Source organism: Aureobasidium pullulans (assembly GCF_000721785.1).
Source record: "Aureobasidium pullulans EXF-150 unplaced genomic scaffold scaffold_22, whole genome shotgun sequence".
Taxonomy (NCBI): domain Eukaryota; kingdom Fungi; phylum Ascomycota; class Dothideomycetes; order Dothideales; family Saccotheciaceae; genus Aureobasidium; species Aureobasidium pullulans.
The window spans coordinates 125,731-153,057 of record NW_021941042.1 but is presented as its reverse complement, the minus strand read 5'-3'; the positions used below and the strand labels follow the sequence as shown (position 1 = coordinate 153,057).

Here is a 27,327-nt window from a genome sequence, read left to right as displayed (position 1 = left end):
TGAGACGACTAGAGTGGCCATATCACTTGCGACTACTTGACATGAAGATATGCAAGAAACGTATAAAGCAATTGTTGGCTATATCATGTGTCAAAGACCGACAGTCCATGCAAGAAACATTTGAATGTTTCCGGAGATAATATCGTAGCCATGTCTCTAGGAACATGTTGAGGCATAGATGTCGTTGTCGCCTCTAAGGCATACTTGAAGCGTCAAGTTTGTGTCGTCATCTTCGGTGATAGAGGTGGTTTTGTTGTAGAGATGCACTGGGGATGAGCCCGGGAGTCGGGACTAATCTAATGGTAACGCCTGTAATTCGTCAGAAATGTACGCTGCCTTGGAAATCAGGTATCCCACGCAAGCACATGCTGCTGCCGTTGAGCACGTTCACGACGAACAGTCATATTACTTTTGACCTTTGGACGTGTCGCCAGCTGGCAAGGTGTATAACATAGACTCATACTGTACTATTGCTCCTTCCTTTCTTCCACCACATCCCTGATCGTACACAGTCCATTCTTCAAGACAAACCCTGTATCAACACATACTCACCATTTGAGAAACTTGAGTCGTAAGAAAGATCAAACTTACCGTCATCTTCGACTCCAACCACCAAAAAACATCTACCTTACCGTAGCTGTCGCAAGACACAAACACATCCCAGATGTCTCGATGCAACTTCGAGAAGGGCAACATGCCCGCTTGCCAACACACCTCCGACAAGATCGAGAAGACCGACGACAGCAAAACACTCGAAAATCACGACACCATTCAGGTACAAACTCAGGTCCAGAATCAGAAACGCAAGCGTATCGATAGCGCAGATCCCTCGACAGAGCCTGAGACCAAAAAGGCCAAGACCAAGGCCACTAAGCAAGAGCTAGCTGCAGCAAAGCTTTGCTCCCTCATCATCGGCGGTCGCAAATTCGAGTTCTCAGCAAAGGAAGTCCAACAGTCTTACACGCTCCAGACCCTCGCGACAGCTGACACCGAGCTCGAAGACGATGACATCCAGAGAACCAAAACACCCAAGAATGGACGCAACAGTGCCATCATGAAGCCAGAAAGATTTACTGAAGCCTGTGGTCATACCGCATGGCTTTTCTTGAGAAACGGCAAGGTGCCTAAACTGATCACATTCGACCCCGCCGGTAAGCACGACGTCGGTCAAGAAATGAAGAATGCTTACGAGCTCTTCCCTGACCGTGGAGAAATGCTTGCCGCCGCCCAACTTTTCGACATGAGTCTTGCTTTGAGAAGCCCGAACCTCCAAAGAGCAGCTCTGAAGTGGTACGCAAAGATCAGAGTCAACACCTGGGGCCCAAACACCGAGTATGGAATCAGAACCAGAATGGCCTGGGCACAACCAAGAAACCAGAAGAATCCAGAGTACAGGTACTGGATCGACCACTATGCGGCTTGGTTGCGGTCGCTCAAACGCTACGATCCCGCGATTCAGAGTTCGATTTCCGAACTAGTCGATGCAGGCAACAATGGCTTGCCGGGGTGTGCCACCGACATCCCAGATCTGAGCCAGCTTGAGCCAGCCTGTCTCTATGAATACTACATGAGCGGTGGAGATCCGTTGGAGGTGCCAGAATCCATCGTCGAGTTCTGAGGAGAGTGAGGAAACCGAGATATCCGAGGTTAAGGAGGAAGTCGAGAAGCAACCCCGGGAAGAAGTCGAGCAGGAGATTAAAAAGGCCATCAAGAAGGAGTCAGAGGGGGAGTCAGGGGTTGACTCGAGGAAAGATAAATCAGATCCTAGAAAGAAGGAACGGTCATACAGGAAAGGGGTATTACAGCATATGGCATTGTTTGGTTTTGGAAGTTTGGTCAGCTTGTACGGTATGTCTTGCCGACAGAATGATGATATTGCTCTCTCGAATTCTGAACTGTAGCACGGATGAATTTGTTTTCTCTCGCCGAAATGATAGTCGACGAATCTCTGTCTGGGTCCATCGTGAGTAGAGAGGCTGTGACAAGGCACGTCGCTCTTTCGAGATTCAGAAATATGAACATCGAGAGTACATGAAGCAGCCACTCAAAAGGAGTCTGAACCAATTCCAGAATGATCGTGCCTTCCCACAGTGATAGACAAGTTGGTTCCAGGACTACGGAGATCGATACTAGGTGCGCTCTCACGGACATGAAATTTCTGATATCTACGTTGATGAAAAGACGGCCAGCAGTCGTTTTAGAAAAGGAGAACTCGGTGTCATGATCCGTTCTTCGGGTCATTGCTTTGCGTAGTGCTTAGGGACCACATAGTATTCTTTGATAGTCCACTTGAGGATATAGAAGTCTTTTGGCTAAAATTTCTGATTGCTGGTTGTAAAAAACATCAAGACAAAAAGCAACGCAAAAGGGGTTTGTTCAGCGCAAGCTGGCAAGAACGGATTTTTCCGCTCAATGACGTGTCACTTCCACGTTTCATCCACGAGCAACTGCTTTCCTTCCGTTCATTTTCCACACTCCAACCATCATTTCAACTCCCTTATGTTATGTTTGCATTTTTCATATACAGTCCTATCCGATATCAACCTTGTTTAACAGGCTATGGAGTCACAGGGTCATCCGTAGGAAAAAACTTTAGGACACGCAAATGCTCTACAACCACCAGGTAATGCCTTACGAGCTGTACAGATTTGTGCTTCAATATCCCTATGTACACAATATCCAAGGTCAAGACTTCTTCGTGCTTCCGAGGATAAGTATATGTATGTAGCACGTAAGTATACACTAAGTGGTACGCTCTGGATCTATAGCAAGGTAAGAAGTTTATGTTTTCCCCTCCAAGACTCTCTCTGTAAGACGGACACAAGGAGAAAAAGAAAGCGGGTAAAAGATTCCGCAACATCGCATTCACTTGGTTAGAGTCACTTCTACGGAAATCACGCGCTTGATGCGGTGCGCGTCACCCTTGATTCACGCGCATCTCGGCGACATCGACTTCGCCCGCGCACAAACTCACCAACAACGATGAGCTTTTTTAACAGACTCAGCGACAAGATCGTCGGCAGACCTTCGTCCAGCCGATCGTCAGGCGACACTGCCATTCTCCTTGCACCCCCTACCGACCCCTGTAGCAGTCCCCTGGCCTCCCACACCTCAGTGCCTTACGGACTCGCTTGGGCTCCTCACCCCCTGAGCCCCGAGAAGAACTGGATGCTATCTACGCAAACAGTCGCCACCAGCAAGAACTGCAAGCAAGCAGCAAGCTTGACTGTACTCCAGAAGTAAGTGCCAACCTGCGCATGTGGTATTTGACAACATCGACTAACACGTCTGCCAGGATGTGGGAAAGACGAGAGCTGGGAAAGTGGGACTTTCGCATCAAGTGCGGCGATTGGATGTGGGGTGTTCACAAAGTTGTTTTGGCCACAAACAGCAAGTACTTTGAGGAGATCTTCCTGGCTCCACAGCCCGAGGTCAGTCAGATATTGCAAACTCCTGAGCCATGACAGATATTGACAAACATAGGGCACCTACATCAGCATGATCGAGCTCGAGCGCTGCGGCAAAGATGATGCTGGTCATCCCGACCGGTACAACCCCAAGTACATCGAAGAAGTCATCCACTTCTTTTACAACTTCGAAGTCACCCAACGCGTCAAAGAAATGCCCGAATATGAGCGCCTCTGCTTTCTCGCCAAGGTCCATCGCACCGCCACCCAGTTTCGCGCCACAAACGTGGTAAAGGCTATGACCGAAGTTATCGGAGACTGCCTGCCAAAGTTCAACAACAGCAACGGCGGCAAACAACAAGTCAGTGGCCCTGCTCTGACAGACTTCGCTGTAGTGTCTCGCTGGATCTTCGACCAGCCACAGTTCCCTGGCCTTGTCTGGGACCTGCAGCTCTATCTCATCGAATACTTGAAGGAAAATGTCACTCCCTTGCTTCGATGCAAAGAGATGTGCGCCATGCTGCGTGACTGCATCTTTGATGGTCTCAACAAGGAAGACATGGTTCTCCAGACAGCCTCCGAATGATGACTATACTCACTTGGGCTTTTCACTCGTCCGATAACCTTGAAGGGAGATAAGGCCTACTGCCGGGGTGAATCAAAGGTTCACAATCACTAAGGTGTGATGATAGCATTACAGTCTACTCTAGTAACTAGTTCTCACAAGAGCAACTTAGTTGCAACAATTTCATTTGTTTGGTCCGGAAGTCGACTCACTGTCACCTCAACTGAGCTCTCATTCACCCCAACCCTCCATCTCCTTTTCATTCTTCTTATCTCCCAGCTCCTCTCTCTGACCTCAAACCTTGACATCATCCATCACACTTTGTCCTGACCCAAGTTCGCCATGGCAGACTCACCACCTCGTTCACGCTCCGTATCTCGAAGCCCAAGCTGGTACCCCGATGAGACAGCCAACGGCATGTCACTTTGGGATACTGACACGTTCAAGGTGCATATCGGCGACTCAATCCTTCAGGAGTAAGCATCTCACTCATGTTATTGAGTTCAGTGCTGATCAAAACTGTAGAATGTGGAACGATCGCCGCAATGCCGATTTCGAGATTCGTTGCGGCACCGAGAAGTTCAAGGTTCACAAGGCTGTTCTTCGCGCTCACTCAGATGTGCTCGCCAAAACGTGCGACAACTACTCGTTCCAGGTACGCCACTAAAGAACGTGCCCTTTTCAGCTGGGAGGACCGACTGACAGCTGAACAGGAAGCGCTCACCGGCATCCTAGAACTCAAGGCAGATCCCTACATAGGCAACATCGACAACCTCGGCGACGGAGACGATCCCGAGATTGTCAGCGAGATGATCCACTACTTCTACCACCTTGAGCTCTCACCAAAGGCCAACGCGTTTATGCCCCGAGAGAGTCGTGACGTCCATGGGGAACCATCTCTCATCTACCTCGCCAGGATCTACGTGCTCGCAGAAAAGTTTTTCTGCGAGGGACTCAAGGCAAAGGTCATGTCCGGACTCCGGGAAAGTCTTGAACGCGAGATCTCCCAGAGCGAGCTTGCCGAGGCCTGTCGAATCATCTTCAAGAAGACTGTGGAGCCAGCTGGCGAGAGGGGCCTGAAGACTACAGTCGCGAAGTGCCTTGCCGACGAATTAGAGAAGATCAAAATCTCCGAAAGCCACGATGACTTGCTCCAGGAAATCCCGGAATTGGCATTCCTCGTCTTGAAAGAGATCCCTAAGCCTTATAATGGCCGAAGCCGCGGCAACTTTTGTTGCAATTGCGGTCGCGTAGTACAGTCATGGTAAGTTCGAAACTATACAAGATCAGACTTCTGAGTGCTATACTAACGCGTTATCCAATACAATTAGTACCTGCTGCTGGGAAACAACTTCTCTTTACACATGATCCACGAAGAACGGCAGAGACTCGGCTCCAAAGAAGGCTGCAGAAATGGAGTTCGGGCAATGGTTTTGAACGGTGGATTTCGTTCCGCCGTGAGACAGAGAATCACATATGTAGTATACTAATAAAATCTGCGATCCTTTTTAAAAATCCATGTATGCGCTGATCAACATGGGTTGACCATTCCAGTGTCTGCTCCTTCCTCAACAATCACACAAGAGTTTCACTTTCTGAGCAACACGCTGTCTCTATTTTCGCTCATCACCTTGCGCAGCGGGCTCGTCAGAAGGCAAACGACAAACAGAGTTCGGCGCCCACTGTCACCGCTTTGTCTGACGCACTTTCAGACATCGGGCTCAACCCGGCTTTGTTTGACTGAAACATTGGACCCATCAGCAGCTACATATACTGCTACCTCTCCAATTGAATGCCACAGCTTTGCTCATACACAGGTCATCCGCTCGTGTAGAAGACCAACGATGAGAAATGTCCGTCATACGAACAGTTCCTCCAAAGGTCAACCCGACTAACGTCTCTCTAGAACCAGATGACTCACCCTTCCCTGGGGAGCAAATTTCTTGTCGACAAAGTGGGATTTGTCGACTTTACCAGCCACTCTGAAGATGGACTTGGTGTGCTCGGCCGCCTTTCAAGAGAGATTCGAGAAATGGTCTACGGGTTTCTGGGCTCATCGCTCCACTGTCACAGCTTGGACGGCAGGTGCGAAAAGCAGACATACTATGCTCTACGGATGTTGCAGGACTTCGCAATCATGAAGACGAGCAAGCAGATCTGTGTCGAGTTTCTGGAAGCTTTCGTTCGCCAGACGGTCTTTGTCACGTACCACGAGTTCCGTGATTGCTCTGACAGCCACTTTGAAACGTTCTTGCGTTACTTGAATCGACGAATTCGGATCTTCCCAAACATTCGACAAATCAGCTTCCGTATCGACACGGTGATACATAATGACCCGGAGCACGAGAAGTTCTTCAAGTCCGTGGCTAGGAATTCAAAAAGGTTGTGGTGTAGTCATGAGGACCACAACATCCCTTCCGGCCGGCTCTTTATCGCCACCCAACAAACAAATCCAGCCGAACTCATCGATGATGCCCTTGGGAATATTCCAGGATACTATGATAACCCGGATGCTGTGGTGATGTGTGACAACATCGATGTCAAGATCTTCCCATCTGACCGGAACAAGTCGCTACGCTCACTGGAAAACGCCACTGCTCAATGGCAAGACTTCTTCTGCGCCGCGTTCCTTTCGATAATGGAGGATATGGCTAGTCGTTATGACCCATTAGACGCTTTTATCATAGAAAACCAATTGCGCAGAGATGTAGCCGGACCGCAACAACGGCACGAGGCTTTGATGAAACGCCATGATGCTCTGATCCACCAAGCCGCAGATTTTTGGACAGCTATGGAGGAGCAGTACAGCGTGTATCATCTTTTTGACCTTGCGGAATCATGACTCATCACAGGTTGAATTGAAGGATACCAGGAACAACTTTTGCACATCATTGTGTCGCTCGTGAGTCATGACTTCGGTCTGCGGCGCTCACGAGGATGGTGGGAACATAAATATGCGGATATGATCATTGAGACAAGCTTACGGGGCTGAGATGTGTTATGCCTGGAAAGCAAGATGAAAGAACTTTAGATCATTGAGTATTATTAGAGTATATGGTGAGAGCTTTGTTAGCAAAAGGAGATGCTCGACAAGATTAAGAAGAAGCGTGTTGTTCGACAGCTTATGAATTTGCGAAGGATAGCGACTTCCATTCAAATATCGGTGAATCTCTCTTCATTGCTCCAATTGAGATTAATGTTTCCTTGTGTCAGATAAACAAACGAAATACAACTTACACGCAGGCAGGAGCAACCCTATGAATTCATGCTACTGTGAAATTCATTGACATCGCGATAAGTCCGTCTTTGTGTTGTGACAATCTTTTCCAATCATAACTTCACTGGAGTGTGTTGCTTAGCTTACTTTGAATGGTGCCTGTCCTTCACGTCGCCAACATCAACACCGTTCACGGCTTCCCTACAATACCACTGCGGAAGACTTTTTCTCACAATCATCATCCAGCGACCTGCCTTTACTTCTCACTCCCCAAGTACACTCGACTCCACTGATCACTCACTCTTACCAAAGCGTGCTTCACAATCATTGCAGTTAAACATCAGTCTGCTCTTTTCCAGAACCACAACAACACTACTTCCTACCTTCTCCACGAACAACACATCACACCAATCTGAAACACATACGCCGCCACTTTCAGCATGCTAGAGTCCAGCTCAGAACCTCCCCCCGACTCCTCGTCTCCAGATCTGCGCCACAACTCCACCCCAAACGCGACTCAAAGATCTTCCAAGATGATCAAGGTTTGCGCGATCTACCAACACTTCTCGTTCACTTCGCTGACAGTCACCTAGCTTCAACAAGAGCATAAGATCGACTACACTGTCAACACAGAGGAGGGCCTTGGAAACCTGCGCAAATTCCCAAGAGAGATCCGAGACAGGATCTATGGATTCTCAGAGCCCCTATACGGGTTCTTCTTGCAAAATACGTCAACAAAATATGCATTGAGTCGATTGAGCAAGTGTTCACTGCTCAGCACTAGCAAGCAACTTTGCGTCGAATTTCTTGAAAGCTTTGTCAGAGGAAAGACATTTGTTCCACGCGATGAGGACTCGAATCCGATCCAGCAGTTTGAACGATTTTTCATCTTTATGAGTAAACGTATCGATCTCGCCACGCATATACGGGGACTTGAAGCCCAGGGATGCTCAAATCTCTGCATTTACGCGTCGACAATCACTCCTGAGTTGCGTCTACACTGTCTCGAGCTTGCGGCCAAGAATACAAAACACCTATGGAATATTCACAAGAATTACAACATGCCTTCCAGCAGACTCCATCTTAACTTCGGCTACGCAAGACCATTCGGACTCCTCGGCCTCCTCTATGAACTCTCCGGGGACGATCTTCACACCTGTGAAGATGCTCGCTTGTACGTGTTTCACAACATGAACATTCAGATCTTCCCACGCGACCGCAGTGCTTCTTTGCAGAGTCTGCACAACAGCATCGCCTACCAGCAAGCTCAGCTCGACAAATACCTGCAACTCAAGCTCAAGGATGGTCACAAACGTCTTTCTGGAAGTCGTGCTCTGGAGGTCGAGCGCGAAACACGCAGTTACGTGGCTGAGTTCAAGAAGTCTAAAGGTATAAAAGCTTTGGTTGAGTTACACACTGCAATCATTCACCAAACGTTTGACTTGGGGAATGCTCTAGAGGAGCAGGACAGAGCTGACGGTAATGTTGATTCTGCTGGATCAAAGACCACTATGGAATGAGGAAGAAAGCCAGAAGGCTTATCTTGCAACTCGGAGGCAAGAAAGGAGCTCTCCGTCATGTATATTAGGCAATACCCATCTCCAACTCATGCATATTACTAATGCCCATTTCCCACTCATGTCACTTTCGATCGAAAAATCCAATCCTGAAAGTTCAATCCCGTGCTAGATTTGTTTCTGCTCTCAGTCACTTGGAAGATACGCCCTCTTTCTCTACCAAAAGCAAATCTTTCCAAGTCGGAATCTCATTCACGCACATCTCTCCTCCCTTGCATGACTCTCTTCAGATATATGGAACTCACCTGCTGCTCAATATCTGCAATCTCAAACTGACAAACTCACAGCAGAATCTGACATAACGTGGTCATGTGTGTGATAAGTATGTTTTGTTCTCCAATTGCAAGATTAAATCCCGATGTCTCGTGCTTCTCGACGTTCTATCAATCACCATTCCACAGCTGTAATAGTGCGGGATAATTTCTTATAATGTATTAATCACCGTAAGAATCGTGACAAAGGCTACTGCCACTATCACCTTAATCTCTCTATGTACTAGATCTTGTCATACATGGCTACAGAAGTGCTAAACAGCTGCATGGGGAATAGTTTTGGCGAAGATTCTATCACAAATCCATATCCACTCTCTTACTCCCCACCAGAGTCTGCCACGAAATTACTAGTCTATCTCATCGCCTTATAGTAGCAAGGAACTCCAGACTCGTCTTTCAACCTAGTCACTAAAGCATAAGACGAGAAACAAGATACACAGACCTTTCTACGACGCTTTAATGACAAAGAAAGAATATACCCAGGTCACACTAGATAAATTGTCGCTGGCGGTGAGGCAGCTTCGATGCTGTGAGGAAGATCCAATTAACTACGTAATATCTCTAAGGTAGAAGGGTTAAAAAGGCCATATACAAAGCGATAAGCCCCTTCCTATTCGATCTATTTCACATGCCAAAGAGTTAACGATCCTTCGCTACAGATCAGTCCTGAAGCTTCGACAGCGTTATCCAATCGAATCACAATACCAACACCAGCATAAACGGATCAGGTGACTGACACTGATATCTACGCATCCATCTCCTTATACCATAGCAGCAAGAATCTTCCGTGCTCATGTTAATCTAGGGGCTGGAATGGGAGATGAGAAGAGGGGTTCACTGACCTCCTGTCTTCTCTTCCTGTACTCTCCTCGACGTAAACACATCAGTATCGAGCACCCAACGTGAAATTTCAACATATTTCAGGGTCTCGAAGGTGCAGACTGAATTGCGTTGTCTGGTTCGATGATATTTAAGAAAAAAAAAAGACCGATTTGGCTCGCTTATATATGTTGTCATCAGCCAAGCAGGGAGAGTAGACGAATGTCGCTAAACGATTTCTCAGCCCAGAAGGCTCCTGCATGTGAGAAACAGATCAGCATTCAGAGGGTCAACACGTGTAGATGATAGACTGACAACCCACGCATTTGCCACGCTTCAATGGCAAAGAAAGAAATACCCAGGTCACATTGAATGGATTGTCGGTGGCTGTGAAATAGATTTGATGCTGCAAGGCATATGCAAGAGACCCGCGAGGATCAGAGGTGAGAAGGTCACTGACACCTCACCCTCCCTCGTCCAACTTTTAATCACCATCTTGATGAAAAGACCATCGATAATACTGTACCCGCGATTCAGAGCAACAACCGAAGAAAGCAAACCACAGACCTGATACTTCCCCTTCCTCCGCTTCCTCCACCCACAAACGCGATCAGTGACTTGAAGAAAGATCCACATGAGTTTTTGAGCAACAGGGTTTGCCCCGATAGCCTTCCAGGTGCACCACTTGCCAATCAAGATAAATTGAACGATCCAAGAGAGCTCTCATATCCCCCGGAATTTTGGCGCGGGCGACAAAGTTTCTCTTGTGATGATTGATCAAAAAGAAAAATCAAACATCCTCTACAAAACATCTTATCGTCTATCCAAACAAACAAAACACCTCCGGACATAAAACCAAGAAGATCAAGAACCTCATACAAACTTACATGACAACACAACAAAGCGCGAGCGCAAGAACTTTGTCCTCTCCCCGTATTATTATCGCAAAGATCGTCTTCACATAATCGAAGTCGGGGAGTAGATCGATCCCGATGTCTCGCGCAGGTCACTCACGACAGCAAAAGGGGGTAGGGAGGTACAGTGAATCTCGGACTGTTGGTTTTTTCTCTCTTTACTCCATGAAACGGTACGGTGGAAGGGAAAAGCAGTGATGTGCGAGATCAGGGATAGACGAAGTGGTTCACAGGCCTGACCTGCCTCTCTGTTTGACTTTCTTGCCGGTACATCATGCTTCATCCTAATCTGCGCACGCGAAGACATGGATTTATTCAGCCCGGAGAATTCAGTCGATGGTGATTCTTTCTGTTGCGCGGAATGCAGTCGGATGCTCCTGATGAGAAATTGAGATGGAAATGGTAGTCCCGAGATACGTCTCACAAGGAGCATGAATAGCGCTCCGCATTTGCTTCGCGGAAAACGACTATAGTAGACGCGAAGGCATGGGGAGATGGTCAAAAACTGCGAATCTGCTTTTCTCGTGTATCAATGATGCTTTCAAGTCTTCCAAAGTCGTCAAAAAGTTGGCAGCCATTTCCAGAGCTGCTGGATTTCAAGATCGCACTACTGAGGTGCAACCATGGGCGCCTCAGTTCCCTTCTTCTTCTTCTTATCCTCAACCAACTCCACATTATCCTCGGGCACTTGCTCATACTTTTCACAAAGCCACTCCAAGATATCCTCGCTCAAATCTCCCTGCACGGTAATGACCTCGCCCACACCTCCGGGCAATTTCGTGGCCGAACTTCCAGTAGCAAACTTCTTACCCATCTCTTTTGCGATCTTCTTGATGTCAAGACCAAAGGCTTCGAGGCCGGACACCTCGGTGACGTGTTTGCGCTTGTTGCGCTCGACGCGCTTGATGATGATTTTGGAGGTGGCGAGTTCTTCGGCGCGGCGGGCTTCGGCGGCGGAGGCTTTTGCTTCTTTCTTTTTTGCGTCCTTTTCGGCGCGTTTTTGGGCGTCGACCGAGAGGGTGGAGAGGTTGGCTGCTACGGCGTCTGGTTTGGGGAGGTCCAAGGGTCAGCTGGGTCCAGGGTAAAAGGGACAGAGTCCGAGGTGGTGAGGCGGTGAGGAAGAGAGGTGATGTACCTTCAGAGTAGAGCTTGGAGTGAAGGTCTGGGTGCTCCGACTCGAGCCATTCTGCGCACTTCTTTGTGGTGCCGCCAAATTCACAGTACTGTAGAAGGTGTCCAGTCAGTCTTCCTTGGTCTTGGTGTTGTGTTTCGCTGGCGCGCTGCCTGACCTACTTCTGGGGGGAGACTGCAGACTGTGATGGTGTGTCAGTGGGGAGAATTTAACGCCTATGATTCATTGCACTCACCTCCACAGTAGATGATCTGTCTTGGGGGAAGAGTTGCTGTTTCGGACATGATTGTTGTGATTGATGGTGTATTGCTGAAAGTTCGAGGCCGTCACATCACATTTGGAGGGGCACGTCAGTTTGGGAAGGCGGGGTCTTTCAGCCTTGGCGCTGCATCTCCGCATGGCAGTCACTCCATCTCCTGCTTTGCTCTTTCCTGCTTTGGTCAAAACTGCTGAATATAAGGCATCAAAGCTTGAGATGTGTTTGTAAAAGTGTTCATATCTCATTCTCATGATCAAGCTGCATAGCTAGCTAGGTATGTAGGGTTTTCTGGAGTTTCTTCCATCTTCTCAACCATGTTCCAGGTTGGGAAAAGCCATAACAGTACAAAAGCAAATCTCATAGCGATTGTCTTGCAGGTCAGCGTCGTGTTTCAGAGGCGCTTCCTGCCGCAATGCCTGCTGCAGACCGAAGATGACAGTCACGTCGAATTCGAGTCTTCTGTTAATACATGAGGGGTAGATTAGACATCAACACCCTTGCAAACGACACCCTTGTGCCATTCATACTGCATCTTGCGAGCCACCTCATTGGCGGACTCGTGGCTGACCAGAGCACTGACAAGATAAAAGGCAGCATCGAGACCAGTCGAAATGCCACCGCTGGTGATGACGCGGAGTCCACCAAGCTTGAGCTGAGCACGTCTAGCGTTGCTCTCACGTCGAGTGTTGCTCTGCTTGAAGGAAAAGCTGCCCTTGCGAGCACCGCTGGGACGACGACCCGAGTGTGAGTCGGAACGACGGCGGATGTAGGGGTTGTCCTCTTCTTCGTTGATATCGAAGCGGAGGTTGTTGACGACATAGCGTTCTTCCATGACATCGAAGCGCTCAGACATGTCGCGGTGAGAGACACTCTGGTTCAAGTTTTCAAGCTTGATCATGTAGTCGGGGTGAGTGGTGCAAGAAAGACCGGACAGAATGCCAGTCTCCGCAACGAAAAGGGAGCCAGTGCAGACCGACATAAGAGTTCTCTCTCTCATGGGGTTCTTGGTCTGGATCTCGGCGTAGGACTTGATGAGAGCCATGGGCTCGGTGCCCTTGTTCTTGCCGAAGTAAGGAATGCTGAGCACGTTGTCGGTGCCGCCACCGGGAACAATGACAACGTCGTAGTTGGAGAGGTGCTTGTGAGCCTCACGGAAGGTCATGTCGGTCTTGAAAGACACGCCCTGGGCAGAGGTGACAAACTCGGAGTCGCCGACCAGGGTGACTTCGAAAGCCTTGCTTTCTGTGAGAAGATCTGTCAGTCGTCTGAATTGAAGGTGGCCACAAAGGAGCACGTGATAGGTAAGTGAAGGAAGAGAAAAAACTTACCAGGATCCTTGGGATCGTGACGGGCATGGCTGAGAACTTCAAGAGGACCGATGAAATCGAGGGCGTCCAGGCCTTGGTGGAGAGTGAAAAGGACCTTGACGGGCTCGGGCATGCTGCCATCACCGTCCTCTGCGATTGCACTCATCGTGCCGGTATTGTAGTGGGGTTGGTTGGAAAGAGAATTGAAAATTGTTATAAGACTCAGATGAGCCGATGGGGAGAAAAGAAAGAGGCAGAGAGGTAGCAGCTGTCCTGGCTTTTGTAGTGCAGGCAGAGGAGCTTAGCTAGGGTAGCTACCTTCATTGGCTCAGGACCTCAGGTGAGCTGATGCATCACGCTCTTTCCCTCTGTACCTGCCACTACCCTCTTCCCCATACTTTTTACCCCGCACTTGGATCTGCGTGCCAAAGGATGGCAACGGAAGGCGTGCAGTAGCGGGTAAACCTTGAGAAGAGCTCTGAAACGTTCACATGGGGGTGCGACCATTCCTCCATCACCAATCCAAGTAGCAAACACGACTATAGCCATCCAAGGTTAACTCCAACAATTCCTATCGCCAACTCAATCCAATTGCTTGATGACAGCAAGTCGAAAGCTGTGAGCAGAGCAGTCTCCTGACAAGTACCGTGATGATCTCCAGAAGCAAAGCCAGGAGTAAAGCTACCCCACGCTGGGCATGACATGTTTTGGGTTTAGCTGATTACGTCTGGATGTCATGCGACACACGAATACAATGGGTATAGCTCCGGACATGCTCAGGTACGTACGGATTGCTCGGGTTTGCGGGATTAATGTGCCTGAGGTCTCAGAGCTGGGAGATCGCGTGCGAGAAGCTGTACAGCTTGAAGAATGAGCAGATCCATATGAACAGAGAAGGCGTTGAAGCTGCATTGTGATTGTAGAGATGTTCTATGGATCATTACAAGCTACTCAATGACTCAATGCTTCCCTTCCAGCACCTCAAATGACTGCAAGCTGTGAATAGCTCTCTCATAGGTCCACATAGTGATGGCACTTGCAGGAGCAGCCTTTATCAAACCCACAGTCAAGCCTCTGTAAAGACTTCGCACGCCCTCTCGAGCTGCGATTGAGGTCAATGTGCGGACGACACCAGTATCATAGACTGGAATGTTCTTATGCACATATTTTGCTCTTGTAGGGCCCTGAACCTGCAATCTCTTTCTAACGGTGTCGAGTGGGAAAACGGCCGTCTTGGACATCATACTGGCAAGCACACCCGCTATGGCGTCGCCGGAGCCGAGAGAGTCGAGAGGCAGTGACACACCAGCGAATGCAGGTTTCAACGACTCGTAAAAGGTGAAAAAGAGACCCATGTATGGCACAATCTGTCCAATGCCAGCGCCCAGGCCTCGAAAGAAGCCCTTAGGGCCTTCGTTGCTTGCAATGTCGCGGATCGATGACAGGAGGGAGGTGTAGACGCGATCATTGCCCTGAGCAGCGAAGCGGGTTCTGAGAAGATCGAGAGGGTAGGTAACAGTCGTGGCAGCTGTGCCTGCAGCAGCTCCGGCGAAGAAACTGACAGCAGTCCCTGGCAATTTGTATGGCGAAAGCTCCTCAATGGCTTGTGTCGCGGAGCGATAGGCCAGAAATTGAATGCCTCCATATGCCAGGTACATGCCCTCAGCGGGTACATTGCCCTTCCACAGGCCAGTCAGTCCTTCTTCGCGGAGGATAGTCTTGAGGGTGGCAATAGTGCCTTTGTAGACGGGCCCCTTCTGCGCATGATGGGCGTAGGATAGCGGGTCGGAGAGAGAATGACTCTGCAGTTGCAGACGGATCTTGACGACGTCGAGGGGAGCGATGCAGAACCTGGCGCAAACATCAGTAGTTGTTATGGAGAAGGCATATCAAACGCATGATCAGAGCATTCAAGGCAGTGTCCTATCTCTCTGTAGACCACTGCACCAGCAAACGAGACATGCTGCGTTCCTACAGCTTGAATGACTCCAGACATGGTAGAGAGAGGTGGACAGAAACGCCAAAGTTGCGCATGCAGAGAGGGTAGAAAGTGTGGGGTGACGATACCTTGACACGAGACCTGCTATGGCACCCGCGGCGACAACTTGCATACGAGAGCCCTCATCTCTGAGCTGCTCGACCTTGTTCTCAGACATGCATCTGCCGGCGCAAAGGGAAGGAACGAGAACAAGAAACCGATGCCGAATTGAAACTGGAGAGCCGAGGAAGAAGGAGCGAAGCAAGCTTGGCCGACTCTCCACAATGTCCCTCTTTATTCGACCGAGTTTCCTTGTTCAACTCCACGTGGATTCACTTTTGTTTCTTGCTTCAAGGAAGGAGTGATGAGCGCAGCCGTACGACCTACGTCTGCCATCTTGCGCAGAGCACGCCATGTACCCGTGACACAATGTCTTGCCCGCCGGTGGCAGACAAACACCGCACAGCCGCAAAGCTACGAAGAGATGCTCTCTGGACTGGAGGCCGAATTCCCTGATCCGACCAAGGCCCCGTCCCAGTCAAATCACAGAAATCAGCGCCCAGAGTCGTCTCGCAGACATGATCAGCTAACCGAGGACGCTCACGCTTCCTCTTTACCAGCAGTTGAGTCCTTTGGGAACCAGCAGAGAACGAACACTGGGGAACAATCCAAACCACAACGGGCACCTAAGTTCAGGAAGACATCTGGAAACAACGATGCATCTGTCAAGTCGCCGTCCTTTAGGCAAGCGACTACAGACAACACAGATGCCCAGAAGCCTCGTCGCGTACCCCCACCAACATTCAAGCCGTCCTCGGAACCTCACATCAAGCAGCAAGCGCCAGAGAAGGTCACTGTGCGGAGGGTAGAGCACTCTTATGCAAAGTCTGACCGGCCTGGACAGCCAGTATTGCCACGGATGGTAACCAAGGAGGAATCCGACCGTCTACGAGAGCGTTTTGACTTCTCCGACACACCAAATGAGATCTTGGAGTCTGCGAGAAAATCTGAAAAGGGTCCAAAGCATGCTACAAAATCACAAGAGGATGTCAATTCGGTCGGCAACTCTACTGTCGAGCCAAACCAAAAGCCCGCTGAGGTATTACAGAAACATGTTAAATCGATAAATGAATCCGCGGACCAGCTCGAACCTACACCCACTTCGCTAAACCCTTTGGAGACTGCCAGCTTCAAGTTACCTCACAAATCGTCGCTAAAGGGCGCTGGTCCTCCGGCAAAATACGATAACATCTTCCTTCGTGACTCCTGCGCCTGCGCCCAGTGTGTGGATGCTTCGACTCGTCAGAAGCGCTTCGACTCGGCCGACATTCCCACCAACATCAGCATTAGATCGTTGAAATACGACGGTGAACATATCATCATCACATGGAAGCACGATGTCTCCGGCTTTGGTCCAGATCATCAAACTCGCTTATCTCACGACTTCCTCAAGCGTGCGCCGAAAAGACCTGTCCACACCGCATATTCAGGAGGAAAATGGGCCTGGACAACTGCAGAATTCGAGGCGCAAATGGTCGATTACGACTACCACGATTACATGTCAGACGACAAAGTGCTTTTCCAGCTTCTTCGCCAACTCCATACGTTCGGTCTGGTCTTTATCAAGAATGTCCCCGAGTCGGAGTCAGGGGTTGTTGACACAGCCAACCGTATCGGGCCTCTAAAGAACACCTTCTATGGTGACACATGGGACGTGCGCAGCGTCTCAAATGCAAAGAATGTCGCCTACACAGACGTGCACCTCGGCTTTCACATGGATCTTCTCTATATGCAGCAACCTCCCAGACTGCAGCTCCTTCATTGTCTTCGCGCGTCTGAGCAAGGAGGCATCTCTTTGTTCAGCGATGCTTATAAAGCTGCAGACCAGCTGCACGACATGGATCCCGATGCATTCGAGGCTTTGATGGAACTTCCAGTCAACTTTCACTATGATAACGACAATCATCATTATTTCCGTAGGAGACGGACTTTTCAGCTACGGGATGGCTTTACAAAGCCTGACAAAGGCGCTAAAAGAGCCTTCAATAGTCTGGAAGCCGTCAACTGGGCACCTCCGTTCCAGGCACCTTTCAGTCACACTGATGGCAATGTGGCACTCGCTCAAAATGTCCGACAGTGGCATACAGCTGCACAACTGTTCAGAAATTTGACAGAGATGAAGAGCGCAGTGTATAGACGTCAAATGGCGCCCGGTGAGTGTGTCATCTTTGACAACCGTCGTGTGTTGCATGCCAGAACTGCTTTTGCTGGTGGGGAGAGATGGCTTCGAGGTGCCTATCTGGACGATGACCCGTATCTGAGCAAGATCCGAGTGTTGGAGAGGACTTTTGGTGAAATCCAGAACAGATCATGGCTTAAACCAATGCCGGGCACAGAGCAATAGTTGTCAATACATTTGCAAGACATAATCAAGATACAAATCCAAAGGGCGGTGATGATTGGTTGAAGCAAACTGCAGTGTGAATTCCAAGACGAGGGCCTACCCACCATCATGGCTGAGATTCCGGACTTGCATTGTGATGACATTTGAAGCCGGCCAGATCATCCACGATCATCATGACGAATCGAACAGGCCTCCCGTGTGCGGCAAAGATGATATATCGTCGACAGCGACAGGGTGATGCGACTGGCGAAGAAGGGCGCCAAGAATTCATCTTATCGATAAGAGCAAAACGCCGACCCCGACCAGACTTTCTCAAAAGTTTGCCTTGCGCAGAGCCATCTCTCCATCGCAAAACACAGACACGACTGAACACCACACGACCGCCACCATGATGTTGAGACAAATGTGCGCATCTAGTTCCTCTCCTTCACCCGCTCACACCCGATGACGAACAACGTGCTAACACTCTCCCCCATTACAGCAAACCCAAGAATGCCCGCAGCAAGCGCGCTCTCGAGAAGAAAGCACCCCAATTGCACGAGAACTCCAAAATGACACTCTTCCTCCGCTACACATCATGCTCGGAAATCATCCAACTCGCCATGACAGACCTGCACGCACTAAAACGCCCGCTGGCCCAAAAATTCACAAAGAAAAACGACATTCATCCTTTTGAAGATCCTTCGTCGCTGGAATTCTTCGCCGAGAAGAACGATTGCTCGCTGATGGTGTTTGGATCGCACTCGAAGAAACGTCCGCATACGATTACATTGTGCAGATTCTTCGATTTCAAGGTGTTGGAAATGTTGGAATTGCACGTGGATGTCGACACCTTCCGCACGATTTCGCAGTTCAAAAGCGCAAAGGCTAGAGTGGGATTGAAGCCGTTGGTTTCCTTCTCCGGCACCGCTTTCGATTCGCCCGTCGCAAACACATATACCATGGCCAAGAGTCTTTTGCTGGATTTCTTCAAGGGCGAGGATACGAATAATGTTGATGTGGAGGGTTTGCAATATATGGTGCACATTTCTGTTGCTGAGGAGGAAGACGCTCAACCCGCGCCTAAGATCCAACTGCGCACGTACATGATCTCGACCAAGAAGTCCGGACAGAGTCTTCCCAGAGTAGAGGTTGAAGAGATGGGACCACGCATCGATTTCCGCATCGGTAGAGTCAAGGAGGCCGATCACGATATGATGAAGGATGCCATGAAGAAACCCAAGGGTCTTGAGGTAAGCTGCTGCTGCATCCCCAATCATCCCTTCTCGATTCCCTCTCGTTGGGAAAATCAACATCTAACAACACGCTCACAGGCACGATCGAAGAAGAACATCGAGACCGACATCATCGGTGACAAGGTCGGCCGCATCCATCTCGGCAAGCAAGATCTCAACGACATGCAAACGAGAAAGATGAAGGGTCTCAAGAGAAACAGAGATGACGATACCGAGGGCGGCCCCGTCGTCTCCGATGACGAGGAGGGTGCCGAAGACTTTGAGGCCGGTGGTGTGGAGATCAAGAAGGTCAAGGTTTAGAGCGACCACCGCCATTCAGCATCTTCTTTCATGTCTCAAGCAAGGGCAACGGAGATGGGAGGATTCAGAGAAGAGACATGGAGGAAGATAGGCGATGAAAAAGGTCTGTCGTAGCAGGGAAAAAGTAACTTGTGGTTCGCATTCTTCTTTCGAGCGTGGAGTTTCGGATCAATGTCGATATTCTTCTGGGGTTTTCTGTCTGACAGAACAAGTCTATACCATACAAAATCACAAAATCACATTGGAGTCACAAAATCATCATCTTCTTTGTCTCAAGTCCTCTCATTGTCGCCTCCATTCAGATGTCTATAAGTTTTCCCTTTGTATCACAAATCACAACGCCGACCCTCCCAAACTTCCCATCCATGCTCTTTTCGTTTTGCAAATCCAACATTTCTCAACTTCACCTCCCTATGCAGCAGCCTTTGCAGTAGAAACAGCTTCCTCCACAGTCCCAGCCCTCTCGATAGCCTCCGCCGGCTTAGCATCGACATCAGGGTTATTCTGCACCATACGCTTCAACTCGTCAGCAGTTTCATTAAGCAATGTCTCCACATTCGTCTTGTCAATTCTGTCGGGAAGTATGCTTGATGAAAGCATGCTATCGATAGGAGGGGTTGAAGTGTTTTCTTCAGAAGCAATGGGGTGGTTTGATGTGTTTGAAGGTGTCTCGAGGGATTTGAGAGCGGAAAGTTGGGAAGGGGTTAGGGAGCGGAAGTAGCGGGCCATTGCTGTGCATACCAGGAGGTTGCGGAGGAGAATCATGATGGTGACTTTGCCGACCGCGGGGACGTAGATCGAGGCGTGTTCTTTTACAGCGGGTGTGAAGTTCTGTTTGTGTCGAGTGGTCATGTCAGCTTCTCCATTCTCCTTCTCTTTTTCATGGTTCCTTCGAATCTCGCGTTCAGGGGCTACTCACCTTCTCACTCGAAAAGTTGATGCACACGGCACCATCTCTGATCTTCTCGACGGGAACCTTGAACTTGTCGCCAGGTACACCGCTGATGACAACATCACTGATGGCCAAGCAGTCTTCCATTGTCATGTCGGGATTCTCTTCCACGACGTGCTGCTGGTTACGCAGACCCTGGCCTCTGCTGAATCGTTGCACACCAGTGACATCAACCGAATAGACCTCTGCACCATCGTTTGCCAATAGTGCAGCCAAGGGTCTACCCACAACCTCGCTTCTGTTGATGACAGTGATTCTTCTGCCCCACAATCTCTTTCCATAGTCCAAGATGGTGTTGTAGATGTTGAGGTATTCGAGAATCTTGATCATGGCGAGAGGTGTGCAAGGGAGGATGGACTTTTGGGTGTTGTGGGGAGGGTCGAGGAAGCGGATGTTTTGGTACATGTTGTTGATGAGCTTGGGTGACAGGCCCTCGACGTCCTTGTGCATGTCGACAATATATTGAATGGTGCGGTCGCGTGAGCTGTTGAAGACGGGGTAGTAGACAAGGATACCATCTACCGTGTCGTCGGCGTTGGCATCCCTGATGGCCTCTTCCAGTTCCTCGCGCTCGCACTCGCGAAGGGTGAATGCGAAACCACTGTGCGGTTGAAGAGTCTCATGTTAGCCAGCCTTCCCTTCCCTGGGACATGACAGGAAGAGAGGAAGCGCTCACTTGTCGATACACGTCTTGCCAGTCCAGTCGGCATACATGCGCGCCGCCGGGTCCTTGTTCGCAAGGAAACCAACGAGATGCGGCTTGCGATCCAATTTAGCCAGACCATCGGCCACCTCCGCTTGGAGCTTCTTTGCAATGTTGGCCGCAAGGACGACCTTGCACGAAGTGGGGTTGGCGCTCATCTCGAATTGAGGGATCGTATTTCCGGATATAGCAATCGATTGCAAAAGAGTCTGACGAGAGAGTTGAAGGCGACGGCGACTTTGTAGGTGTTGAGACCTTCGTTATTGAACAGCGACACAAGAAAACACAACAAAGAAAGAGCGAACTCGCTGTTGCCCTATTCACAAATCTTTCCTATGTCCTCCGAGTCACACCCCACCAAACTGTTCATCACCTAAAAAAAATGTTTCGGCATTGCGACCGTCCAATCAGAGAGCCGTTTCATTGAGCTCGAATGTGGCACGGACCTTCGCCGTACAAAACACAACGCACGTCATTGCGTAACACGCCCCGCCGCGCTTCTCGAAAATCGTCCATCAAACAAAGATACGAAGGCAATCCAGATGTCGGCTGGTTGAACTTCACAAGTAACACAAGACAATGTCCGACATACAATTATACCTGGTCGAGGCCGACAAGAACAAGGACGAGGCTAAGAGGCTCGCTGCTCGCTCTGCTGAAAGCCTCGCGAATGGCAATCTCAAGCTGGTGGAACTCATCGAAAATGCCGGAGAATACATCAATCACGAGGACCCTTCAATGCGAATCAAGTCGCTCGCATACTTAGCCGATGTTCTGGAACAGGTTGCTCCTAAAGTCCTGAAAGGTCAACAGCGTAATCTTCTATGCGGCTTCATTCTCACCAGAGTGACCGATGATAACGAAGGCGCTGGCCATTGCGCAAGAGCGCTTATGGCTTTGGAGAAGTTGGGTAAATGGGATGCAGAAACCGCAGCCAACATTGCAAATACGTGTGTAGTCCATCTCCAATTGGACGTCGAAACACGAGGCTGATATGCATCTAGATTCGTGAGCGATTCACAGACTCTTCGGGACCATAAGCTGCAAAGCGAGCGTTTCACAATCCTGCAACTCTTGGACTTGTTACTCAGAAACTATCGAAAGGCGCTTAAGGACTTACACAACGATGATCATGACTTCCTGGCTAGATTCATCACCTACTTTGATGGGGAGAAGGATCCAAGAAACCTGATGATCGTCTTCTCAATTCTGCAAGTTCCTATGACCGAGTGGGATCTCGGCCCTCACGCCCAGGATCTTTTCGATTCGGTCTTCAACTATTTCCCAATCACCTTCAAGCCTCCACCAGGCGACCCGTATGGCATTACCGCACAGGATCTGAAAGGACGTCTACAGGATTGCATTTCGGCCACCTCGGATTTCGCTCCTTACTCGTTCCCTGCACTACTTGACAAGCTCGACTCAAGCTCTATCAACACGAAGCGTGATGTTTTGGCCGCCATCAAGGGATGCGTCATTAACTACGAACCTGCCACAATCTCTCTGTACTCGGTCACACTCTGGGACTCGCTCAAGTTCGAGATCTTGAACGTGGAGGAGGAGGACTTGGCGCAGGCGGCTCTTGATATTCTTGCGGCGGTTGCCAATCAGCTCAGCAAGGTGCAAGAAGGTGCACTTACCGCTTATCTTAAGCCTGTCATCAAGGAGTGCAACGAACATCTCGAAGATGCACCCACAAAGCAATCTCAGGCAGCAGGTCGCATAATTAACAGCATTGCGAGAGTCTCCTCTGAACTTGCAAACACAATGACTAAGGCTGTCCTCCCTCATTTGTTTGAGCTTTTCCAGTCATCAGAATCGATCGCCAAGAGACGCGGCCTTATCGAGGTCCTCATCTCGTTGATCAGCGCGACCAAGGATGTCTCGGAGCAATGGAAGATTCACAACGCAGAAGGTATCCTCGTGGCAGATCGTGCAGAAGAAAGCGCTTTGCGCGATTGGCGTAACGAAGCATTGGAAGCCATGCTCAGGGCTGTTGTCAATGCACCAAAGTCAGAGGTTTCATTCCGTCTGTTCGCTATTGCCGGCCTCATCGGTATGGTCAAGATTCCCAAGCTATTGTCCGATGGCGATGTCTCTCGAATCATCGAGTCATTCACAGATATCATCATTCAGGAACGGTCTGCCGCAAACTCAGAAGTTGAGGCAGCGGCCATCAGCGGATTGGCTGTGACTGCTCATCACAGTCCGATCGTCACATCTGAGAAAGCGTTGCCCACGTTCCTTGCCGAACTACCGGACAACCCGAGCCCTGGATCAGTATACGAGAGAGTGCTTGAAGCATTCACCAAGTTGAGCACAGAAACACAGGTCTTCGATACGGTCGTATTGCGTCTGAAGAACAAACTTCAGGCAGCCCTTCAGCAAGAAGCCAACATTACTTACATTCACGCTCTTCTCATGGCCATCCTCTTTGCTTTCTCGTACGGATCTCCTGGTACCGAAGAGGGCATCATCAAGTTCTCGTATTTCTCAGACATCGCAAAGCCCCTTCTAGACCAGGCTCTTGGCCTCGCAGGAAGCGATGCTCGCTCATTGAGCGATCACACAAGCACAGACATCATTGGACGTATCAGTAACATCATACTCAAATCACAGACGACGCATTTGCAGAATCAGGTTCTTGCGGAGTATGAGTCCTCTTTTAGCTCATTCGGAAAGGACGCATCCGATGCCTACTCGAAAGCAGCCGTCATCGCTTCCCTACATCTCAACGCTGCATTCCAACGGGAGGCATTGACTCCCGAATCGGCCACGAACCTACTCGGAGCTCTGGCTCGTACCGCAAACAGTCAATCCACCTTGCCAGATGTCCAATTATCTGCGCTTAGACAGACTGCTTTGGTCGTGAACAAGTTCGTTCCACCTTCAAACCTGGAGCAGTCTTTGGTTAGCACATCTACGGACGTAGCATCTCTGCTTGGTCAGGCTCGTTCCGCAGAGTCAATTATTCTAGCCTTCTCAGTCGTCAAGGGTCTCTTGATCCAAGGCAAGAGCAACAAATACACAACAAGTTATCTTCAAAGCTTGTTGGAACTGTTGTCGGATGCCACACTCGGAAGCGTGGCAGCCCGTGGGTTCGTTACGATCCTCGCGCCTGACGACATTCTTTCCAAGGAAAACCACTGCATCGTTTCTGGTCTCTATAAACAGAAAACCTTCAACCAAACAGTACCCGCCATTTCAGAATCAAGCAAATCCGCCAGTCCGGCCGTAAAAGCCAACTACCTTGTTGCGTTATCTGGAATACTCAGATGGCTGCCCTACAGCATCATTGAGAACTCTTTGGCAACGCTTGTTCTACTCCTGTTGCAATCCCTGGATCTGCAAGATCAGACCCACCAAGATGTCAAATCCGCAACACTAGCCTCGTTGGAGACAATCATCACGCAAAACGCGTCCGCACTCTTCGAGCACGCCTCGTCGCTGATCTCGCGTTTGCTTGCATCCACAGCATCGCCAGACAACACGCCACAAGTTCGCAAGGCTGCTCTCCGTTGCTTGACACTCCTTCCAACTCAGTTTAAGCGGGAGGCTGTGGTACCGTACCGAAGACAGGTGGTTAAGCGGTTGATGGGCTGCCTGGACGATGGCAAGCGTGCTGTGCGTACGGAAGCCGTCCGCTGTAGAACAGCTTGGCTCAGCCTCGACCAAGAAGACTCTGACGAGGAGTAAGGTTTTCAGCCAAGCTGCTTGTTTGCGCCCCCATATCGTGGGGGGAGGCTAGTAGTCGAGGTGTGGGCTGTTGCCTCGAACTATTTTCTCCCTTCGCAAAAACCATCGTCGAATCTAACTTGTTGATAGAGTATAGACTTCTTTAGCACCTGTCAAACGTCCCTTTGTTCGGAGAGGATACTACCGTGAGAGTTTGTCGTGCGGAGAACCGTGATTGGAGAAGTTGGACAAGGTGAGGCTGTTTCATAAATTTAAGCTTGAGTCTATTGACCCCATGGGCCCTTTTTCTACTTCGAGACTGATAGATGGTCCAAACACACGACGTCTTGGTACATGTCGTTGTTGGTCTCCCCCAACTGAATGTGAGTTGTTTTTCTTTGTATTCCACCAATGGTTGTGTGTTCGCAGTTGATTGCTCCACTATTTCCGCCCATGGCTTTTATGTGGACTAAATCAAGGAGAAACACTGTCGGGTGCTCCTTCCTGGTGTCGCTATTCACCTGCTGTGAACGTGACTGATGGATGGCAAGAGGTGACTAACTCCACTTGCTCACATGTTACAGCGCCGTATCCATCGATCATTCGTTGGGCATCGTAGCCGGGTGTCTCTCGTTCATGGATTAATCCATCTTTCTGACTTTTGGCATGTGCGAGTTTGCACATGATCTTGCACTTGCCTCTGAGACCAATGCAAGCATATAAACCATGGAAGCAGGCACTGCCTCCGTTGGCCTTTCTTCAAGACACTATTCCCGTTACCTTTGACTTCTTCCATCTCGGCTTCAACAAATCTCATTCTCCTTGATCAAGCATCAAATCATTCAATCTTGACTATACTTCCATCTCGGTCTTCTGGCCATACATCTATCACAATGTCAACTGCAACATCCACATCCATCTGCCCCGAAACATCACGCAGACCCTCTACAACTTCTTCAACCACATCCCGACACCGCCGCTCAACAGTGTCTCTGCACTCTACACCAGGTCTCGGTCTCATCCGCACAATCTCTCGCGATTTAGTGACAGGCTGGCACACAACCACTGCTCTCCAAAAAGAATCCTCCCACACATCCACCACATCCACATCTTCTCAAAAGGCCTACAAACCACGCTACGCAGCCCGCGACGCACTGAAAGCATTTCCGTTCCCCACACATCATCACAATCACAATCACAGCCACAGCCACAGCCACACACTAGAAGCCGACGCGAAGAAAAGCTTCGAAAGCAACGACAGCGATAGAGATATCGATATCCGCACTCGTCAAGATAGTGCGTCTCCGGGCTCACCTATCGATTGCACGAAACCTTTGGCTAGGGTGGAGGATGGATTGATTCCCGATCATAGCTTTGACACTTGGTCTGATGCGTGGGATAATGCTTATGAGAGGAGAGTTGCGACGATGCATAAGCCTGCTCCGACTACTTCCATCGTTTCTTCAGATTCCTCTGCAAAGCCGACTAGGAAGCATACGAGACCGCCACTTACTGGTCGCTTGTCTGTTACTGATGCCGAAGTGAGGGATTTCGTCTTCGCGCAAAGTGGGGAGAAGAAGAGGGGTTTCGAGTCGCCTGAGGGCTTTCTGATCCCAAGATGTGATACAAGAAGAGGGAGTGAGGTACCCTCTCTGGTATCGGAGGTTAGTAGTCGAAGTAGTGCACTCGAGGATTTGGAAGAGGGAGACGAAGAAAGTGATGATGAGCTGGATGTCGGTGTATTAGGACAAGTCAAGGGAGTCGATGGAGAAGCCAAGAGATGGGGCAAGGTGTTCGTGCGACCTGCTATCGATGTTGTTGAAGATGGTGTGGTAACAGTTGTGTAGAATAAATGCAGACTCGAATAAATCAGATGAGATCAATACTCTCAGAACACTGCTCCTTTGGGCAGCATCTGTTTTCAGACATCTTAAACAAAGTGTGTCTCCCGAATACTCATATCGCCGTAGAGTTCGATGTATAGATCGCTACTAAGGCCTTTCTTCTTCTCGTGACGTGGTGACAAAAACAAACGTTAGTCGTCAATCCTGCCCGAAGAGCATACTTTTCACGCATGAGACGAACCTAGCAGTACGCAGCCCAGACCAATCCTGCGTTCGCTCTTACACCAACACATGAGTCGACGGTTGAGAGAAGAGCCATAATATCCCTGGTTGGGGCTTATCTGATCATCTCGAAAAGTGGAGCCGTGTCGGCGGGCCCGCCCGTATTTGTCTCTTTCGCGTCCTGCCCCTCGTGCGTTTCTACGCGTTCTATCTTCAGCTCAGCCATGAGTGTACGCCGCTGGGCTTCTGGTGGTCAAAGATGAATATGGATTCGTCCCGGGACCAAGCACAGCAACATTGGTAACTGCGATGACCCGCCCATGCGATCCGTTGACCATTCAACTCAGCGCGCGAAATGTGTACCGGAGACGTTTGAAAGCCACAAACCAAGCGTTCCAGAACTGCTACTGTACATTCACAGCGCGGCTCCAAATTCGATCCCCCCCAACATCACGCGGGTTTTCCCTTTCGATGTCAGTTTTGATCCGCAAGATTATCGCATCTGGATCAGCATACTACCTTGGCTGGCTGCTGCCAAGCTACTC

The 27,327-nt window shown here is 49.6% G+C and overlaps 12 protein-coding genes across 12 annotated transcripts; 8 read left to right on the top strand and 4 right to left on the bottom strand.

The window, feature by feature from the left end:
* The first annotated feature begins 560 nt into the window (after positions 1 to 560).
* On the top strand, positions 561 to 1,727 carry M438DRAFT_103186 (uncharacterized protein). The gene has a single exon (XM_029898645.1). It carries the CDS (start codon positions 665 to 667, stop codon positions 1,616 to 1,618), a length of 954 nt encoding a protein of 317 aa, XP_029757017.1. The 5' UTR covers positions 561 to 664; the 3' UTR covers positions 1,619 to 1,727.
* A 999-nt stretch (positions 1,728 to 2,726) lies between these two features.
* M438DRAFT_103181 (uncharacterized protein) lies at positions 2,727 to 4,173 on the top strand. Its single transcript, XM_029898644.1, has 4 exons — positions 2,727 to 2,772; positions 3,006 to 3,239; positions 3,296 to 3,431; positions 3,484 to 4,173. Exons 2-4 carry the CDS (start codon positions 3,169 to 3,171, stop codon positions 3,991 to 3,993), a joined length of 717 nt encoding a protein of 238 aa, XP_029757016.1. The 5' UTR covers positions 2,727 to 2,772; positions 3,006 to 3,168; the 3' UTR covers positions 3,994 to 4,173.
* A 325-nt stretch (positions 4,174 to 4,498) lies between these two features.
* M438DRAFT_377165 (uncharacterized protein) lies at positions 4,499 to 5,240 on the top strand (the record flags this gene model as incomplete). The annotated part of the gene is made up of 2 exons (XM_029908711.1): positions 4,499 to 4,627; positions 4,686 to 5,240. 2 exons carry the CDS (start codon positions 4,499 to 4,501, stop codon positions 5,238 to 5,240), a joined length of 684 nt encoding a protein of 227 aa, XP_029757015.1.
* A 644-nt stretch (positions 5,241 to 5,884) lies between these two features.
* On the top strand, positions 5,885 to 6,814 carry M438DRAFT_408404 (uncharacterized protein; the record flags this gene model as incomplete). The annotated part of the gene is made up of 1 exon (XM_029909952.1): positions 5,885 to 6,814. The coding sequence occupies one exon, from the start codon at positions 5,885 to 5,887 to the stop codon at positions 6,812 to 6,814; it is 930 nt and encodes a 309-aa protein (XP_029757014.1).
* Positions 6,815 to 11,378: 4,564 nt separating this feature from the next.
* Positions 11,379 to 12,187, bottom strand: M438DRAFT_280666 (density-regulated protein DRP1; the record flags this gene model as incomplete). Its single annotated transcript, XM_029901177.1, has 4 exons — positions 11,379 to 11,815; positions 11,907 to 11,994; positions 12,065 to 12,084; positions 12,139 to 12,187. The coding sequence occupies 4 exons, from the start codon at positions 12,185 to 12,187 to the stop codon at positions 11,379 to 11,381; spliced, it is 594 nt and encodes a 197-aa protein (XP_029757013.1).
* Positions 12,188 to 12,379: 192 nt separating this feature from the next.
* On the bottom strand, positions 12,380 to 13,759 carry M438DRAFT_348492 (class I glutamine amidotransferase-like protein). Its single transcript, XM_029906155.1, has 2 exons — positions 13,534 to 13,759; positions 12,380 to 13,463 (listed from the first exon to the last, which is right to left on the bottom strand). Exons 1-2 carry the CDS (start codon positions 13,608 to 13,610, stop codon positions 12,644 to 12,646), a joined length of 897 nt encoding a protein of 298 aa, XP_029757012.1. The 5' UTR covers positions 13,611 to 13,759; the 3' UTR covers positions 12,380 to 12,643.
* A 606-nt stretch (positions 13,760 to 14,365) lies between these two features.
* M438DRAFT_348491 (mitochondrial deoxynucleotide carrier) lies at positions 14,366 to 15,684 on the bottom strand. The gene is made up of 2 exons (XM_029906154.1): positions 15,537 to 15,684; positions 14,366 to 15,320 (listed from the first exon to the last, which is right to left on the bottom strand). The coding sequence occupies exons 1-2, from the start codon at positions 15,623 to 15,625 to the stop codon at positions 14,429 to 14,431; spliced, it is 981 nt and encodes a 326-aa protein (XP_029757011.1). The 5' UTR covers positions 15,626 to 15,684; the 3' UTR covers positions 14,366 to 14,428.
* A 1,003-nt stretch (positions 15,685 to 16,687) lies between these two features.
* On the top strand, positions 16,688 to 17,809 carry M438DRAFT_239261 (Clavaminate synthase-like protein; the record flags this gene model as incomplete). Its single annotated transcript, XM_029899506.1, has 1 exon — positions 16,688 to 17,809. A coding segment is annotated over one exon (1,122 nt), but the record flags the coding sequence as incomplete, so codon positions are not given.
* Positions 17,810 to 17,961: 152 nt separating this feature from the next.
* M438DRAFT_103023 (Brix-domain-containing protein) lies at positions 17,962 to 19,549 on the top strand. The gene is made up of 3 exons (XM_029898643.1): positions 17,962 to 18,256; positions 18,333 to 19,083; positions 19,165 to 19,549. Exons 1-3 carry the CDS (start codon positions 18,240 to 18,242, stop codon positions 19,384 to 19,386), a joined length of 990 nt encoding a protein of 329 aa, XP_029757009.1. The 5' UTR covers positions 17,962 to 18,239; the 3' UTR covers positions 19,387 to 19,549.
* Positions 19,550 to 19,767: 218 nt separating this feature from the next.
* On the bottom strand, positions 19,768 to 21,395 carry M438DRAFT_408399 (methylenetetrahydrofolate dehydrogenase). The gene is made up of 3 exons (XM_029909951.1): positions 21,015 to 21,395; positions 20,306 to 20,939; positions 19,768 to 20,217 (listed from the first exon to the last, which is right to left on the bottom strand). Exons 1-3 carry the CDS (start codon positions 21,197 to 21,199, stop codon positions 19,798 to 19,800), a joined length of 1,239 nt encoding a protein of 412 aa, XP_029757008.1. The 5' UTR covers positions 21,200 to 21,395; the 3' UTR covers positions 19,768 to 19,797.
* Positions 21,396 to 21,543: 148 nt separating this feature from the next.
* Positions 21,544 to 25,178, top strand: M438DRAFT_325410 (MMS19 nucleotide excision repair protein-like protein). The gene is made up of 2 exons (XM_029903093.1): positions 21,544 to 21,991; positions 22,046 to 25,178. Exons 1-2 carry the CDS (start codon positions 21,621 to 21,623, stop codon positions 24,735 to 24,737), a joined length of 3,063 nt encoding a protein of 1,020 aa, XP_029757007.1. The 5' UTR covers positions 21,544 to 21,620; the 3' UTR covers positions 24,738 to 25,178.
* A 335-nt stretch (positions 25,179 to 25,513) lies between these two features.
* M438DRAFT_348488 (uncharacterized protein) lies at positions 25,514 to 26,593 on the top strand. Its single transcript, XM_029906153.1, has one exon. It carries the CDS (start codon positions 25,610 to 25,612, stop codon positions 26,561 to 26,563), a length of 954 nt encoding a protein of 317 aa, XP_029757006.1. The 5' UTR covers positions 25,514 to 25,609; the 3' UTR covers positions 26,564 to 26,593.
* Positions 26,594 to 27,327: the final 734 nt, after the last annotated feature.